Genomic DNA, 17054 nt, shown 5'->3' with positions numbered 1-17054 from the left:
AAAGGTAATTATCAATGCATGGTTTATTAGTATTATAAATCAAAATATTTGTGATAAGATTATACATTTAAATAACATGTGAGAATTAATTCTACTTGATAAGGACATTTAATAATAGAAAACACTAAAACAAAGAAAACATGAACATAAAAGCCAAATAAAATTTATTTAAAATTGCAAGATAAAACCACAAATATTTAACATTTAAAAGTTGCCATTGTTAAAATGAAATTTTAAAACTTAGTGTTGTTTTACGTAGTAGTCATGATATTTGTTTCATAATTAAGCTTCAACTTGTACAAAAACTTTTTTCACTTTGTGCTAACAATTGGTCAAATTTTAATTGTGAGTCTGAAAACACCGTCAAGTTGAGCATTAGGATATATGTTGTTTCACACAAACTCACATTTTCAATGATGAAAATATTTTATTTGCCCTGATTTTGTTTTGAAATTGATTTACTTTTTTAAGTTCAGGTTTTCCACAGTAACATTTATATTTTCTTCTCTTTACATTATTTTACCCTTAAAGAATTTACAAAGAACAGTAGTAGTCCATTGTGAATATATTGGGTAATATTTGCATAATATAACATTCAGTATATCCTATTATGGTTAAGAGCCCTACACAAAATCACTTGTTACTTTGTGATTAACAAAATCACTTAAGAACTTATTTGGTTTCCAAATAAAGATGTTTCTTGGCGCAAAACTCAGAGGATTTGTATAGAATATACTGTGCAATAAAATTATATTTACTTAATATGCAATAATGACTCATTATTAGCAGCATACAGGGCCATAAATACATACTTATAACATGGGCACAACTACAAACAAAACTGATTAGATGGTAAATACTTCTTGAGATGTCCCCCATAACCTTCAACTCTGTTGTCAACATTTCCTGCTCTTGGATTCATTTGAACTAGTATTGTCTCTAAGTTAAGTTTTAACTCTCATGTGAGAATTGTAATACTTTTTAATCCCATTTTACCAATTTCTTGATAGATTTTTCTCAAGATTTGGAAAAATATATAAATGTGATGGAGAATGATAGGAAAAAATTCCCACATGGGAACACAACACAGGCATGCCATTTTTGTAACATTTAGGAAGCTTTATGTGGCAAATAATAGAAAGACAACCTCAAAATGGCCTAAATGATAAGGGGATTAATTATACCCCATAACAAGCAGTCTCAACCCATCTGGGGTTCGTTAATTAAGTTAAGAGCAGCATCAAGGACTCAGGTGCTTTCCATCTTCCTACTGTCATCCCAGGTGTATAGATTCCCTTGTGGTCCTAAGAAAGATTCAGCTGTTTCAGGTATCACATTCTTACATACTAGCATCCAGAGCAGAAAAGGGACAATTCACTTGTCAGTCTTTGTTGTTGTTGTTTTAATGAGTAAAATAATCTTACCCAAAAGCCCTCACCCAATGACCTCCCTTCATCCTTCATTGGCCAATGTCCCTTTTTAAACCAATCACAGCAAAGAGAAGAGGTCTATTATAATCAGTTTAGTACAATCCAGTCTAATCTACAGCATGGAAGAAGGGAAAGTAGCTATTGTGCAGGCCAGCAATTCTCAGATTCTCAAACAGTTTAATCTCATGAGCTCTTAAATATTACTGAAGATTACACAGAGCTTTTGTTTATGTGGGGAATAGTTCATTGGTAATTATCGTATTGGAAATTTAAACTCTGAAATTTAAAAATAGTTATTAATTCATTTAAAATAACAGGAATAGCCTGGCTGGTGTGGCTCAATGGACAGATCGTTGTACTGCGAGCTGAAAGGTTGCTGGTTTGATTCCCAGTCAGGGCACATGCCTGGGATGTGGGCCAGGTCCCCAGTTGGTGCACTTGAGAGGCAACTGATCCGTCGATGTTTCTCTCTCTCTCTTTCTCCCTCCATTCCCTTCTCTCTATAAATAAATGAATAAAATCTAAAAAAAATTAAAATAAAATAACAATAAACCCATAAACCCATCATTTGTTACTATATTGTGGTAGGCAGAATGATGGCTCCCAACAATGGCCCACATCCTAATCCCCAGAATCTGTGAATATGTTGCAGGTGTGATTTAAGAATTTTGAGATTGGTAGATTATCCTGGATTAACTAAACAAGCCCAACGTAATGACAGGGATAGTTATAATTGAAAGGAGGCGGCAGTGGCAGGGTAATGTAGTGTAAGAAAGACACATCTGGCTATGACAGATCTTAAAGATGGAAGGGGACCACTATCTAAGGAATGCGGATAGCCTCTGGAAGCTGGAAAATGTGAGGGGATGGACTCTTAGGTTCTCCAGAAAGCAGACCTGCCCATAGCTTGATTTTAATAAAACCAATTTCGGACTTTTGAAATCCAGAATTGTAAGGTAATAAATTTGCATTCTTTTAAACCACTAAATTTGTGTAATTTGTTACACAGCAATAGGAAATGAATGCATACATGTTTTAAAATGTAAAAAAAAACCCCAAAACCTATGTTTTCTAAAACAAAAAATTAGGAGAGTGTCATTGACTTACATTTTTGGCAAATTTCTTCAGGATTTAATATTAGAAAGAATAGGTGAATTTTTATATCTATTTCTGCATTCAATCTGTTGTGATATCACATGTCACATTATCTCTGGAAAACTCCATGGTACATTCATGAAAAAAATGTAAGTAGAAAGGCAAATCATTTCTGTTTTATAATAAAAATAATTTTGACCTCACCGCCCTCTTAAGAGGGTATTGGGGACTCAGAGCGCTGCCCAGACCACACTTTGGGGATCTCTGGTGCAGAAAGTCAACACTTTTTGCCCCATCCCCCAAAGAACAGATATGGATCTGTTTTTTCCACATTTCTCAAATGGACTTGTGTGGCTTTAAGATTATTGCCGATATAATATAATGATTTTCATATTTATTTCTTACTTCAAACAATATTTCTAAGAGTTTATTTTGTGCCTGGCACTTCTTTATGAGTTGAGGTTATATAAGCAAACACAGTGGATAAAGCTCTTGTCCCTTGAAGTTTACATTTTAGTTGAAGGAAAACAAGCACATAAATAAGACAATTTCAGATATTGCTAAGGGATATAAAGAAAAGTAATGGAAGAAAGTGTGAAGGGTATTTCATCAGGTAGTATGCAAAGAGCTACTTTAATTAGATTTTAATTAAATTTTAATTCTGGGGAAGTGAAGTTAGAGCTGAGATGTGACTGCTAAGAAGGAATCTTAGGGAAATATGGGAGAATATTCCAGGTAGAGAGAACAGTAGGGGCAAAGATCAGGAAGGAGCATAGCTAGGTAGAAGAACAGAAAGCAAGCCAATATGACTTGAGCGCAGTGTATGAGGGGAATGAAAAAAATGAAAACAGCCATAAGGGTCAGGCAGGTGTAAATCAGTAAGGTCTCACAGGACACAGAAAGGACTTAAGGTTTATTTGAATTGTCATACAAACCCACTGGAGGAAATAACAGACTGTGGAATTCTACTATGTGCTAGGCTTCACTTCTATAAATTCTTTCGTCTTCTCCAAGGGCTGTCCTTCAGCCTAATACATTCCCAGTCTTTATAGTGATTCTCCAGAAAGGTACAGGACCCCAAATAAACCCATCTTAACTCACATAAATTGTTTGTATGCTAACATCAAAAACAGACAGATCTGAAACCGATCAGGGGAATTTAAATTACAGGGTGCTTAATGAGGAATAACTTCTGCCTGTTGGCCAGTGTTGGTGTGTACGCAAAAAAGCACAGTGTGTATATAATTGTTTGGCAATTGCTGGTCTGTCACTTGTGCAAAGTGGTAAGTGTGTGAATGGATTTGTATGGGTAATGACTCTTAAATTAGCTTTTCTTGTCTCTCTATAACACAAGAAAACACATTGGACCTTGGCTCATTTCTGGAGAATTCTTGTGATGATCCTCAGTTGCTCAGAATGCACATTTGGTCATCATTATCCCTTATGTAATCAGTTTCTACAAACTATAGGATGATGTTACAGTAATGTTTACAGGATAAGGAACATGCTCCACACCTTAATCAAATAATTTAAAGATGAGCCTTCTTAGAGAATATGCATTTATCTATACATGTATAGTTATTAGTTATCTAGTCTATACTGTTACAGTATAGTGAGACAAGTCATCTTTGTTTCCCCACTAGAAACCTCCAGATGGACCTAGAACTCCAAAGTATTCACTGTAAATAATATGGTGCAAGTGCTTACCCGAGAAACTTTTCCACAAATGATGCGGAGAACTTACAAACGAAGTGACTTGAAATCTATTTTGAAAGGGCCTGGAAAAAAAAAAAAAGGCCAGGAATTTGGACCCAATCAGCACACGGAACTACAGGTGCCATGGCCTCACAGTTAAAAAGCTCACCACGTGAAGAAGTCTAATCACGTTTTCAGAACAGCTGTGGCTGCTTGGGCCTGAGTCAGTCATGGCTCCTGAAAGAAAATTTTTAATTATTGTGAAAATTTGTACTAAACTTAAGACCAGACTGTACATCAAAGAAAAAGGAACTAGGTAATTCCAGGGCTGCATATTTTCAAAGGAATTGAATTTGACCTCTGAATGCAATTAAACAGTTTCTCCCTCTCTCTCCTTCAGGGAAGAGAGAAAGGAAGGAGGGTTGATTCTCTCTTTTCAGTAGTAACCGGTAACCAAACCTGTTGTTCCGCCAAGCAAGTCTTCGCCTTGGCGGATTCTGATTTCTAAGTGCTCGGGGAGTGTGCTTGAAACCTGCGCCTTCCTCCCAAGTCCGATAAGCAGAAAGTTTGCTCTAGCTATGATAAATCTGCACAAGGCGGAGATGTTTTTGGCCCAAATCGTACTTTAGCAAGATGATTAAACTCGCCCTCCTCCCCATGTTGCGGCCGGGGAGTGTGTTTTGCCTGCATTTAAGAAATGTCCTTCAGCTAAGGGCTTGTGCGCGCAGAGCCTGCAGCCTGCAGGTTTTTGCGTCTCCGGGGCAGGGCGATTTGGGTCGGCTGCGTGTCATCCACAGACGTGACTGGTCTTCCCCTGCGGGCGCCCGCGGAGGCGGCAGTCCCCTTCCGTCTCCTGCGCGAGGCCCGAGGCCCGGGCCAGGGGGAAGAAGGGGAAGGAAGCCTTCGCCGCAAGCCGGCGTCTTGGTCGGCACAAAACATGCCGCCACCAAAAAAACTTTTTTCTCCCAGCTGCGCTCAACTTTTTGCCTTTTTGCCCAGTACGGTCTCGTCCCGAGTTTCTGTCCCCTGGGGTGTCCTCGGCTTCTCTTGCTTTCTCCCCGGCGCCGGGAACCCAGGCTGACAGAAGCAAGGGGCGCGCGGGCTGCCACAGCTAGCACGGAGGAGGAAAAGGGGAAGGGCAAAAGAGGAGGGGGCGGCCGCGGTGGCTCGAGAGGAGGAACTGGTCAAAGGGGACGAAGACGGGCGAGTGCCCGAAAAGGAAAGCGACGCCGCGGTTTGCTGCAGTCGGAATAAAGTTCGCGCCCTTTCCTCGGCGTTTGCAGCCTCCCATCCCCGCCTCTCCTCTCTCTCTTTTTTGACAGCTGGGCGCTAGCGGCCACCTCCCTGTCCACGCCCGCACACCCCGGGGGGCGCCAAAGTTGTTTTCCATCCCCAGAAAGAACGGGGGAGGAGGGAGTAACAGGGCGGGAGGTGAGCGAGGGAGAAATATACATCCTCCTTCACGAAACCCCTAGAAATCGGAAGACAAACAACAGCAAAACTAACCCGACTTTTATTTTGCAAAAGGGAAGCAACATTGTAATCACGACAATTTTGCAGAGAGGAGAATCTTGTGAGGTTTACAAATCCGCCCTAGGTCACCTCGCCCGCCCACCACCCGCAGCAGCCCCCACCCGGGACAGTCCGTTCCTTTTTTTTTTCTTTTTTCTTTTTTCTTCTTCTGTCCTGTAGAGCCGGGGAAGCACTGCAGGCTCCGACTTGGGGAACGAGGGCGACCCGGGGCGCGTGTGTGTAAATCAGTCACCTGAGCGCAGAGGGGCCGCGGCGAGGGCGCGCGCGGGCGGGCGGGCGGGGAGAGGCGGAGGCGGCTAGAGCGGCGGCCGGGAGGAAACCGGGAGGGGGAGGGAAAGAAAGGCCGAGACTGAAGGAGCGAGAGGCGGCCGAGGGGCTGGTCCAGGCACGGCCGCTAAGAGGAGACCAAGAGGCGGGGGCTGCACTTGACAACCAGCATGCCGAGATGGTAAGAAGTTTCCACCCTCCTTTCCTTTCTATTCTAGACTTCGTAAGAAATGAGCCCCGGGGCCGCCGGGGGCCGTGTTTTTCTCAAGTCCAGCGGCGTGAGGTGGAGGGGGGCGGTGAGGAGGGCGGGCAGGCGAGGAGAACCCTAGTCCAACCTGGCCCCTGCTGTGCCCCCGAAATCCCCCTCAAACTTGGCCCAAGTTTCTGAAGAGAGTTCCAGGTGGGAGGGTGTGTGTGAGGGGCGCTCGTGAACGTCGCCCCCTCTCGCGGCTGGCGGGGAAAGGTGAGCGGCAGGCTCCAGGGAGCTCGGGACGGGCTGGGGAGAATTCGGTGGGGGGGATGAATGGAGCGCTGGAAGGAGCCCGGGGCGGAGAGGAAAGCGTTTTGGAGAACGGGAACTTTCAAAACTTGCCCGCGAGTATGGGACGGGCGGCTGGGCGTGGGCGCCGGGGCGCGCTGGTGCGCCGCGCGGTGAAGGAGTGAGTACACGGCCACCGCGTCCCCGGCACCTTGGCTTTGCCCTCCCTTCTCCCTCACGTTGGGGAAACCGTCCTTTGTAAATGAAGAAATTGTAGGAAGTGCTCCTGGAGGTTTTGTGAAGGATTCGCAAAACGCAGGCAGGAAAAGAAACCCGAGAGAGATTTTTGAGGTGCAGTTCTGGAGGAGCCTACTTGTTTTACTTACACGTGGACTGCGGGGTGGCATTGGGACCCGGGAAGGGGGCAGAACAATTAAAAAAAAAACAACCAAAAACAACAACCTAGATGAAATCCCTTGTGAAGTAAGGTTGAGGGTAAAACAAAAAAGTTCCAAGTGCTAGTGGTGGTGGAGAAGCTGCGGAGCGAGATGCCAGCACAGCCCTGCTGCACGGGAAGCGACTCTCGGCACCGAGGCAGCGCGCAGTTACTTCGCCCGCGGACCGGCGCTCTGTCCGCTTTCGGGGAAGTGATTTGTTAGAAATGGGGCTGGACCACACCCTTCCTTTTAGTTTACTTCCATCCAGTGCTGCTGCTGTTACCCCCACTTGGGGATCTCACATACTGTGTTCCACATGTAAATGGAATATGTAAGAAAAAGGCAGGTAGCGGGTTGGCAGTTTTTTCCTTCTTCCCTTCCCCCTAATGTGACATCTCTTGTTTCAGTGATCAAAGTCACTACTGGAGTGTAGGAGATGCGACTGTCAAATGCAGGCACACACACACGAAATAGCGTGTGCCCAAGACTGTGGTTATAGTAACGCTGACAAATTAAAGTGATTTTGAAAGCAGCGTGCAATTTATGGTGCTTCCCATTTACCCTAGAGTCAAGCTATTGTAAAACTGATGTACAAAAGACATCATAAAATAATCCTGTGAACCCAGGATTAAAGTGGCAGAAAGTGGCCTGTTTCATTGTTTTTTATGTACTTCGTGGACAGTTGCGATGGTTGGAACCTCTTTAAGTGGAGGCGTTAAAACAAAATATTAAATATATTTGTTTAGCACTTGCGAGTTTTTCTTCTAGCGGCATTTTACCCAAGAACACTGTAAAAGCCAGCTGTAGGTATTATTTTTCTTCCTCTTTCCCTTTGCTTATATACTATTTGTCTGCACATCTATTCCCAAATACTGATGACTTGGAAGAGTGACTAAGCCCATTTGTCATCTACTGCTTTGTGTTCTGCAGTTTCAGAAGTGACTGTGCACACTCTTTCTTGCTTTAAGTGGAAGAATTTATTTCTGGCACTCTTATTTAGTGTCTGATCTGAGGACATACTCAAGAGGAGTGAGACCTTGTACAAGCTAATAGAACTTCCTTTACCCTTTGGAATCACCCCAAAAATCCCTTATGAACCTTTATAGAGTATCTGCGTTTTATGTTATATTTGTAGCTGTTTCATTTAAACTGTTCAGCCTTAATGAAGTTCTCAGTTGTAGCTACTCTTCTGTTCCCAGAGAGCAGAGTATTTAAAATCCAGATTGCTAATCACTTTACCAAAGTACTGCAGTATCTTCACCTGAGGGAAGTAATACTGAACTTGAATGTGAACTGAGAATTTTGTGAGAAAAGTTTGAAACTGTCTTCTTTCCCCTTGAGAATATTAAGTTCGGAGTTGTTTGCCTCTTAAATTGAAAAAAAAAAAACCAACCAAAAACAAAACAACCTCACGTTTAAAAAAAAAAATATGAAGAAAATATTAAGAGTAGTCGTACATCCCTAATACCTGATTTTTTCCCCTTCTACCTGAAATGTAAGATATCTGTCAGGCAGGGATATATGATTACAAAAAGCAGCAGACAAAAGCAGAGCTGACTATTGCTGTATTAAAATGTAAGTGTTACAGTTTGAATTTTCAAGTGAGAGTTTTTGAGTTCAGTGCTTTACATAACATTTTGTCCTAATCTTGCTTGCTGTCAGGGATGTTTCATGGTTGTGCAATTGCTGCAGTCAAGAATGCCAATTTGCATTCCAGGAGTGTCATTTGATTACTTTTATCTGCACAGCTCCAAGACCGGCCCAGACCTCTCGTTTCATCTTGCCATGTCACGAGTCAATGCTGTGTCGTCTTTTCAAAAATCTGCCTGATTTAGACAAGAAAGAAAAGTACTTTCATGTTGCAGCCGCAGTCCCCTGCTAACTTGTCAGCAGCAGGATATGATTCACTTGGGCCCAGAAGAATGGAACAGAGAGGCGGGTTAGGCGGTTCAATAAAGCCCATGGACAGGTAGTGTGTGACATCCCCAGAGAGCAGCAGTTAATGAAGAACAGGTCTGCTTAGTTCTCCACACGCTGACCTGGTGCTGTCCCCACAGTTTTCTCATTTGATCTTTCCCAGCAAATTGATCTTTTCTTGTATTTTTTTGCCTTCCAAGTTAGTCCTTGTGGGACTGAAATTAGCAGAGCAACTTAAGTTGGATAATACAGCTGTTCAGAAAAGAAGAAATTGGACACTGGCTCAAAAAGGGGTGGGGGTTGGGGTGGAGGGAGCTATTCTTTTTGTTGTTGTTCCTGGGAATATTTCTTATATTAAGGGAGTCCAAAATAGGTGATGACTTGAAGTTAGTGCTTCTCTTTATTTTTAATTTTAGCGTTAAGGTTGCACAATATTTTAAATATCCTTAAGTATTTGAAGGATGGTCCTAGTGGATATGAGAAGTTTGATGTAGCATTTTTTGTATTCAGTTCAAAATGATTTGCCAGTTGACTGTGTGGCTTTTATGGCTATTGTAAGATAGACTAAATATCAATGACATACTTCAGCTATATTATGTATAGTTTTCTAAATAACTACAATCCCAAAATACCCAATACTAACTAGCAAAAAAAGATTAAACAATAAAATGTCATTACCAGTGTTGTATGTAAATATGGTGCATGAAAATGTTTTCTACAAATTACTATGAGCATCTTTGTTTTCCATAAACCCCACAGATAAGTGTTAATGAAACTGTAAAAAAAATTTTAAGATTCTCCATTTAAACTCAGGTTTTTAGAACTGAGACCAGATCAGAAGTTTGAATTTCTATAGATATTAATGTATGCTGTTGTTTTTTGAGATTAAAATTAATTTTAGGAAGATGGGTAAACCTAAGTTAGGAATGCAGATGTAGTTTACACAGGTTAAAGTTTTGTTACAGAATTTTGTATGTAAAGCTTAGGTTGGAGTCCTCATTCTTAATTTGATGTGGATATAAGGTGCAGTGTTGTCTGAATTCCTGTGTAGATGGCCTCATTTACCATATACAACCTTATAAGAAACAGTTGAAAACATTTCTTGTAGAAGGGGAAGCAGCCTTCTCAAATCTTTCCTGTTGGATGGAAATTGCATAGGGCCATTGGTTAGTAAACTCCTCTCTAAAGAGCTAGAGGGAGCCTCATGATTTTATTAGATATACCTAAGGTTAAAAAAAAAAAATCACTCTGGCAATCAGAATGTTGTAGAAAAAGTACATAAAGAATACTGGCTTAGTGTTTAGGCCTGGAGGGGCTATTGTAGGGTTTGTTTTTTTTTTTTAAAGCTCTGACAGAAGCAACAGAACTTTCTGTAAGAACAGTCAAGTAGTCAGCTAAGATTTCTAAGGTTCTACCTTTTAAGTGACTTGAAGATCAAGCAAAATGCAACCCAAAACATTTTAAATCTGATTTTGATTTGCTAAGTTTGTCGTTTTGTTAACTGAAGGAGTTACCTTGTAGGAGGCCAACCTTACAAATTCTATTAAAAGTAACTTCCTACCAAGTCACTGAGGAGGGGGATACCTTCTTTCAGTTCACTAAGGACAACCTCCTTTCTGTAAATAATGGTTTTGAAGTAGTTCTACATGTAACTGCCGTACTCCGGAGAGAAAACTCCTTTGAAATGCTTTGTGTGATATGCATAAATAGTAAGCCATTTATAAAGTTGATATATTAGGGATCAACGAATATATTAAATTTAAAGAAATAGAACTCAAGTGGTATTAAATTCAGTATTTGTTGTTTAATTTCACATTTGTTTTAGCCTTCCCTCTAAAATTTGTGATATATTTACATTAAAGAGTCATTGATCATAATTGCTCTTTAATATTTATATACTAGTTTTTAGTAGCATTACTTTGGACAAACTTATTTGCCATTTAAGTAAATAATATAATCCAGTGAGATAAACTAGCCAGATTTTTATTTTTTTCATCTCTTGCACAGTAGCTCTCATTATATTGCTAGCCAATAAAAGTCTTTATTTGTTGCTTATTAGAACCCTCAGTACATTCAAGAGTTCAAGCTATAATTTAATTTGGCTGTTCAAAGAGACTCCCTTGTTTTAAAACATGTTCTCAGTATGCTTTTACCATTTATTGTAAACCTATAACTCATGCATATGCATAGGAACGATTTTACAGATTTACAATTTTTTAAGGTTTTGCCATAGCAGAGTCATAACTTCTTTTTTAAAAATCTGTACCTAACAATGTCATTTTTTTTCTTTTTCCTTTATGTTCCTTTGATATTTTGGAGCATTTTTTTTCCCTTGGCGATTTAAATAGTCTTGTTAGTATAATTTAAAATCAATTCTACAAGGAATACAACCTCTCATTAAGGTGTAGTTGAAATGGTCACTAAAAACACAAATTCAGTAGTTAAGAATTCTAGTTGAGGGCATTTCACTTTGCAGCCACTTGAAATTACAAAATGTTTGCCTTGTACTTCACACATTGCTAGCATGATAAATTCAGTTTTCTTACAGTAAATTGCTGGGAAGTTTTGCAGTGAGTGGAAAGAAGATGGCTTGAGAGTTTTGGTGATATTTGTAGCAAATCATGTTCAATATAGACAAGGACTTAACAGTAAAATTCTAAGATGAGTATCAGGAATTTCTCCACAAGGAAGGCAGAATGTGGAGCTGCTAAATGAGTCAATACATGTATATCTTACCAGTGCAGCAAACCAGCCCTCTAGATACAATATTTAGCAGTTATCAAAATGTATAGTATTGTCTTGGAACTTGTGGTTCATGAGTTCATAGTCCCTGCTTTTTTGTGTTTAGTACAAAGATGTAACAACCCACACAAAACATTTTTCTCTTGTTATGACCTTACATTTGCCAAAGTGCCCCATGCTGAAATTCCTTTTCAGTATCTTTTTTCTTTTTTTTAGTCCAAAGCCAGACGTGTACCCAGACACAAAAGCCTCTGTGTATAGCAAGCTGTTTTAAATATTGTGACTCGACGATGTGCTGTCCTTTCTCTGCTTGAGCCAAGGATCTCTGCTCAGTGTCTGTGGATTACCAAGCTCCTTCTTTATTGTACCTCTTGTCAACTATTCCTATTCATTTAACCTTTCATTAGTGTCTGTGCAGCTTCACTGTCTAGAAAGGCAAGGAAAAACCGAAAGGCCCCACTGTCACAGTTATTAGATTTCTTGGTTACATCCCAGCAACCATAAAGAAGTGAGAGTCGACACTATTGTCGTGCATACTGCTGTCCTGGGGTGCAGCTCTTCTGTGCGTGTCAAGGACATGTGCCACATGTTGATATGCGTCCCAGGGATAAATGCACAACATGGGGGATAGGCCGGTGCTGGCAGTAATGAGCTTTGTAGGAGTTATTGCAAAGACCAACAGTTTGTGAAGGAATTTTGCTTAACAGGCCAAGGAGATAGACAGAGTTGAGGGCTGCCAAGATTTGCCTGTGCGGAGCTTGTCAGTCGCATTGTTTTCATCTAAACTTCATTTGAGGGGAAAATTGAATATGCTTGACAGCACTGAAAAGTCTTATTTTCATTTTTAATCTTTCAGAGGAAAAAAGTGTTGTTTCTGGTGACTATTTAGTGTATAATAACTATTTTTAGACTGACTGAATCATGTGTATGAATGGATCTATTAGCAATTTACCTTAATTCTTACATATCTAGAAATGAATTGAGATATGTTATAGATATCATATATATTTTTAAAATCTATAAAAATAATGTAGTCTATTAGCTTTCCTATGCTACTGTGTCCCCCTTTTGATTTCCCTATAGCACAGTCTGCTTGTTACCATTTGATTCTTTAGAAACACATTTGCCTTGTTGCCTCAATGTAAAGGAAAAAAAAAAAAAGATGATTGTTGGATCATTTCCAAATCATAATAAAGACAAATATTACTTCAACGGCTTGGAAGATTGGTAGAATTAGTTTTTCAGAATTCTTAAAACATTTGAGTAGAAAATAGTAAATTATAACACTTTCATCTCTTTCTACCCAAAAGTTCATTTATTTTTTTAAAATCTTTTGTTACCAAGAGTGGATGAAATATTTTTTTGTTTCTAATTTAAATAATATTTGTCAGTTTTCCAAACTTTTGGGGCCCTCCAATGACTGCAAACATATTGCTGATTTATTACCAATCCTTATAACATTATTTGTAGTTTTTACTTGACCCTACCTTTTTTAGCAATGTATCACTTTTTAATAGTTGTATTTGATGGTTTCTCTGGTAAGCGTTTTTATGGTGTGTTGTAACTTTTAATGGCTTAGTTGTCTTTGTTTCAGGGAAGAGGGATGAGCTATTGTATTTTTCACACTCCTTCCCTTAGGTGGGATGCTCCTTTCCACAGAAACATATTCAGCAATTGACAGTTCAGTGCATAGCCAGCCTAGGGCCACATTCCAGTCTCTTGGCCATTGGGTGGAAAGTTTTGTGTATGTTATATTAAGATGAATTTGCCTTGATCATTTGAGGTGACCGGGTGGCTTTCCCACAGACAAAGCAAGGTATGTTAACTCTCCTCCTTCTAATAGTCCTGTTTCCATTCAGTATAGTTTGTGTTGGGTGAAGTAGAAAAGGAAGGAGGGTCTTGTGAGCTTATAATTTTAGCCACCACCCCTAACCCGCCCCCCTCCCTGCAAAAAAACAAAAACAAAAACAAAAACAAAAAAACCTTAGAAAATAGGCCAGAGCTCTGTGGTAATTAAAAAGAAAGGGATACATGGCAGTAGCTACTCTCTATAGAAATCCTTCAACTTTTCTTCATCTAGTCAGTATCTCAGTGCAGCTGACTGACCATGCTTTGGAAGGCAGTTGCACCATTATGCACCCCAGAGTGAGAACAGCCCTGGGACTGGGTTTTGAGACTGACCCTATTCTATTCTACCCAGGTTTGAGAGCCTCCATTTTATCATTTGTACAATAAAGCCAGTGAGTTTGGTCATTTCTAATTTTCTTTTCAATTGGAACACTTATATTTTATGTGATAAGTGTATATAATCATAGTAGTTTAATATATTTAATAGCTAAATCAAGATGTAATTCATATGCTATATAATTAATCCATTTAAGATACACAATAATATAAGATTGTATGGACAGATCACCTTTTATTTATCCAGTCATCCAGTGGTGGACATTTGGGTTGTTTCTACCTTTTGGTTGTTATGAATAATACTAATGTGAACATTTGTGTACAAGTGTTTTGTTCTCATTTCTGTGGGGTCTATACCTACACCTAGGAGTGGACTTTCTGAATCATATGGCAACTTTATCTTTAACCTTTCGAGGAGGTGCCAAATCATCTTCCAGAGCAGCTGCACCATTTTACATTCCCAACAACAGTGTGTAAGTTTTCTGACTTCTCCACATCCTCTCCAAACTCGCTATTGTCTGTCTTTAAAGATTTTATACACTTGTTTTTAGTGAGAGGGGAAGGCAGGGAGAAAGAGAGGGAGAGAAATATTGATGCGAAAGAGAGACATTGATTGGTTGCGCCTGTCCTGACTGGGGTCCCAGGCCTCTGCCCTGATGGGGAATCAGCTGGTAACCTTTCAGTTTACAGGGCTACATTCCAACCAGCTGAGCCACATAGGTTAGGGTGCTGTTGTTTGTTTTTTAATTTTAGGCATCTTAGTGGGTGTGAAGTGGGTTTGCTTTGCATTTTCCTGATGGCTAATAATGTTAAGCATCTTTTCATGTGTTTATTGGCCATTTGTGTGTCTTTTCTGTGTAGCAGAGAAATATCTCTTAAATCCTTACCCATTTTTCATTTAGGTTATAATAGTTTCCATGGCTTCACTGTACTAGTTAGTGGGGGTGGTAGATGCTATTGAGTGAGCATGTGTACTGTGTGGCAGTCACATTCAAAATGAACAAGAAGAGCAGTGAATCTGTGTCAGATTTTATGGTAAGCTTGAACATTCCTCCATGGAAACTGTTTGGATGTCTTTTCATTTTTGAATTATAAGAGCTCTTTATGTGTTCTTGGTACAAGTCCTTTATTGTATATAAGATTTACAATTATTTTCTCCCATTCTGTGGGTTTTTTTGTTGGTGTCTTATGAAGCATAGATGCTTTAAATTTTGATACAGTCCAACTTACTGATTTTTGTTGTTGTTTGTGCTTTTGGTATGCTAAGAAACTGTTGTCTAAGCCAACGTTGTGCCAGTTTATCCCTGTACTTTCTTCTAAGAGTCTTTTAGTTTGAGCTCTTACATTTAAGTCTTTGATTTATTCTGGTTAACTTGTATAATGTGAAGTAGGACTCCAACTTCATTCTTTTGAGTGTGGATATCCAGTTGTTCTTAGCACCATTTTTGAAAAGACAATTCTTTACCCATTGATTTATCATGGCACCTTTGTTGAAAATCATTTGACCATGGATGTAAGAGTTTGTTTCTGGTTTTTTTAATTTGGTTTCATTGATCTACATCACCATCCTTGTACAAGTACCACACTGTCTTGAATACTGTAGTGTTGCATTAAGTTTGCAACTGAGAAATGTGAATCTTCCAATTTAATTTTCCCTTTTTTCCTCTCCCTACAGCCCTTGGTGACCACCATTCTACTTTCTAAGAGTTTGAGTACTTTAAATAATGTAAGTGGAATCATGCAGTATTTGTCCTTCTGTAAATGCCTTATTTCACTTACTGTAATGTCCTCAAGGTTCATCTATGTTGCAACAGGTGATACGATTTCCTTCTTTTTTAAGGCTATATGCATGTAGCATATTTTCTTTATCCATTTAACTGTAGATGGACATTTAGGTTGTTAGCTCTTGGCTATTGTGAATAAAGCTGAAGTGAATATAGATGTGCAAAAGCACTCTGCAAAATTCTGCTTTAAATTCTTTTGTATATACAAGTTCTGTCAAGAAAAAGTATAGCCACTGTTAACATAACAAGAATGCTTTGCGCAACATCGATGTAACCTGGCAGCCAAGGAGAATGGACTGGAATGCGAGTGCATAACAATGACGACTTCACTGTACTAGTCAGTGGGGGCAGTAGATGCCGTTGAGTGAACATAGGTACTGTGTGCCTGTCACATTCAAAATGATTGAGTGAGTAGAGGAACGAATCTGCATCCAAGTTTGTGTTAAGCGCAAACATTTTTCTTTGAAAACTATTCAGATGAATCAGAAGGCCACAGGTATGGGCAACTGGTGTTCGGCAGATTCGTCGCCACATTGCACATGCTCATGCATCACATCTGGTGCAGAATTTTTTTAGCGAAATATCAAATCACCCAAGTGACTCAGCCCCTCTTCTGTCCAGATTTGGCACCCTAAACTTCTGACTTTTCCCAAAACTAAAATCACCTTTGAAAGGGAAGAGATTTCAGACCTACAGTGAGATTCAGGAAAATATGATGGGGCAGCTGATGATGATTAGGAAAATCGTGTGAGGTCCCAAGGTGCCTGCTTTGAAGGGGACTGAGTCATCATTGTCCTACGTACAATGCTTTTTGTATCTTATATCTTCTTCATAAATGTCTCTCTTTTTCATATTACATGGCTGGATACCTTCTGAAGAGACCTCATATATACAGGTATGGTTATATAGTAATTTTATTGTTAAGTTTTTGAGGAACTTCTATACTAATTTCCATAGCTGCTGCCCATTTTACATTCTCACCAACAGTGCACAAGGATTCAAATATCTGGCAAGTGTGCATACTTGCCAGAACTTCTTTTCTTTTTTTCCTTTTTTTAAAAAAAATAGTGGACTATTTAATGAGTCTGAGGTGATATCTCATTGTAGTTTTGATTTTATTTCCCTGGTGATTAGTGAGGTTGAATATCATTTCTTTCATATATTTTTGGGCCACTTTTATGTATTTTGGGAGGAAGTTCTATTCAAGATTTTTGCTATTTTTTAATTGGAGTTTTTTTTGTGGTTGAATTTTATCTTAATATATTCTGGATATCACCCCCTTGTCAGAATTATGGTTTGCAAATATTTTCTTCCATTCAGTAGGTTGCTTTTCCACACAGTTGATTACTTTCTTTGCTGTACCTAAGTTTTTATGTAGTTCCATTTGTCTGTTCTTTTGTTATTGTTGCCCTTACCGGTTTGCTTTTTAAACAGATTTACCTGATCCTCAAAGAGTTAAGGCTGCAATAAGAAAGTGCATCCATTGTTTGGA

At 39.5% G+C, this 17054-nt stretch overlaps 1 protein-coding gene across 1 annotated transcript in view; it reads left to right on the top strand.

Moving 5' to 3' along the window:
- The first annotated feature begins 6078 nt into the window (after positions 1–6078).
- The window catches only part of BNC2 (basonuclin zinc finger protein 2), a 410152-nt gene continuing 399176 nt past the window's right edge, over positions 6079–17054 (top strand). Inside the window, exon 1 of the mRNA XM_054583184.1 lies at positions 6079–6201. Within this exon, the coding sequence (XP_054439159.1) occupies positions 6199–6201 (3 nt within the window). The 5' untranslated portion in view covers positions 6079–6198. The remainder of the gene's footprint in view (positions 6202–17054) is intronic.

Source organism: Pteronotus mesoamericanus, unplaced genomic scaffold (assembly GCF_021234165.1).
Source record: "Pteronotus mesoamericanus isolate MK-2021 breed Mesoamerican mustached bat unplaced genomic scaffold, CSHL_Meso_final contig_73, whole genome shotgun sequence".
Classification (NCBI taxonomy): Eukaryota; Metazoa; Chordata; class Mammalia; order Chiroptera; family Mormoopidae; genus Pteronotus; species Pteronotus mesoamericanus.
Note: the sequence above shows the minus strand (reverse complement) of the source record. Positions and strands in the feature narration are given on the sequence as shown.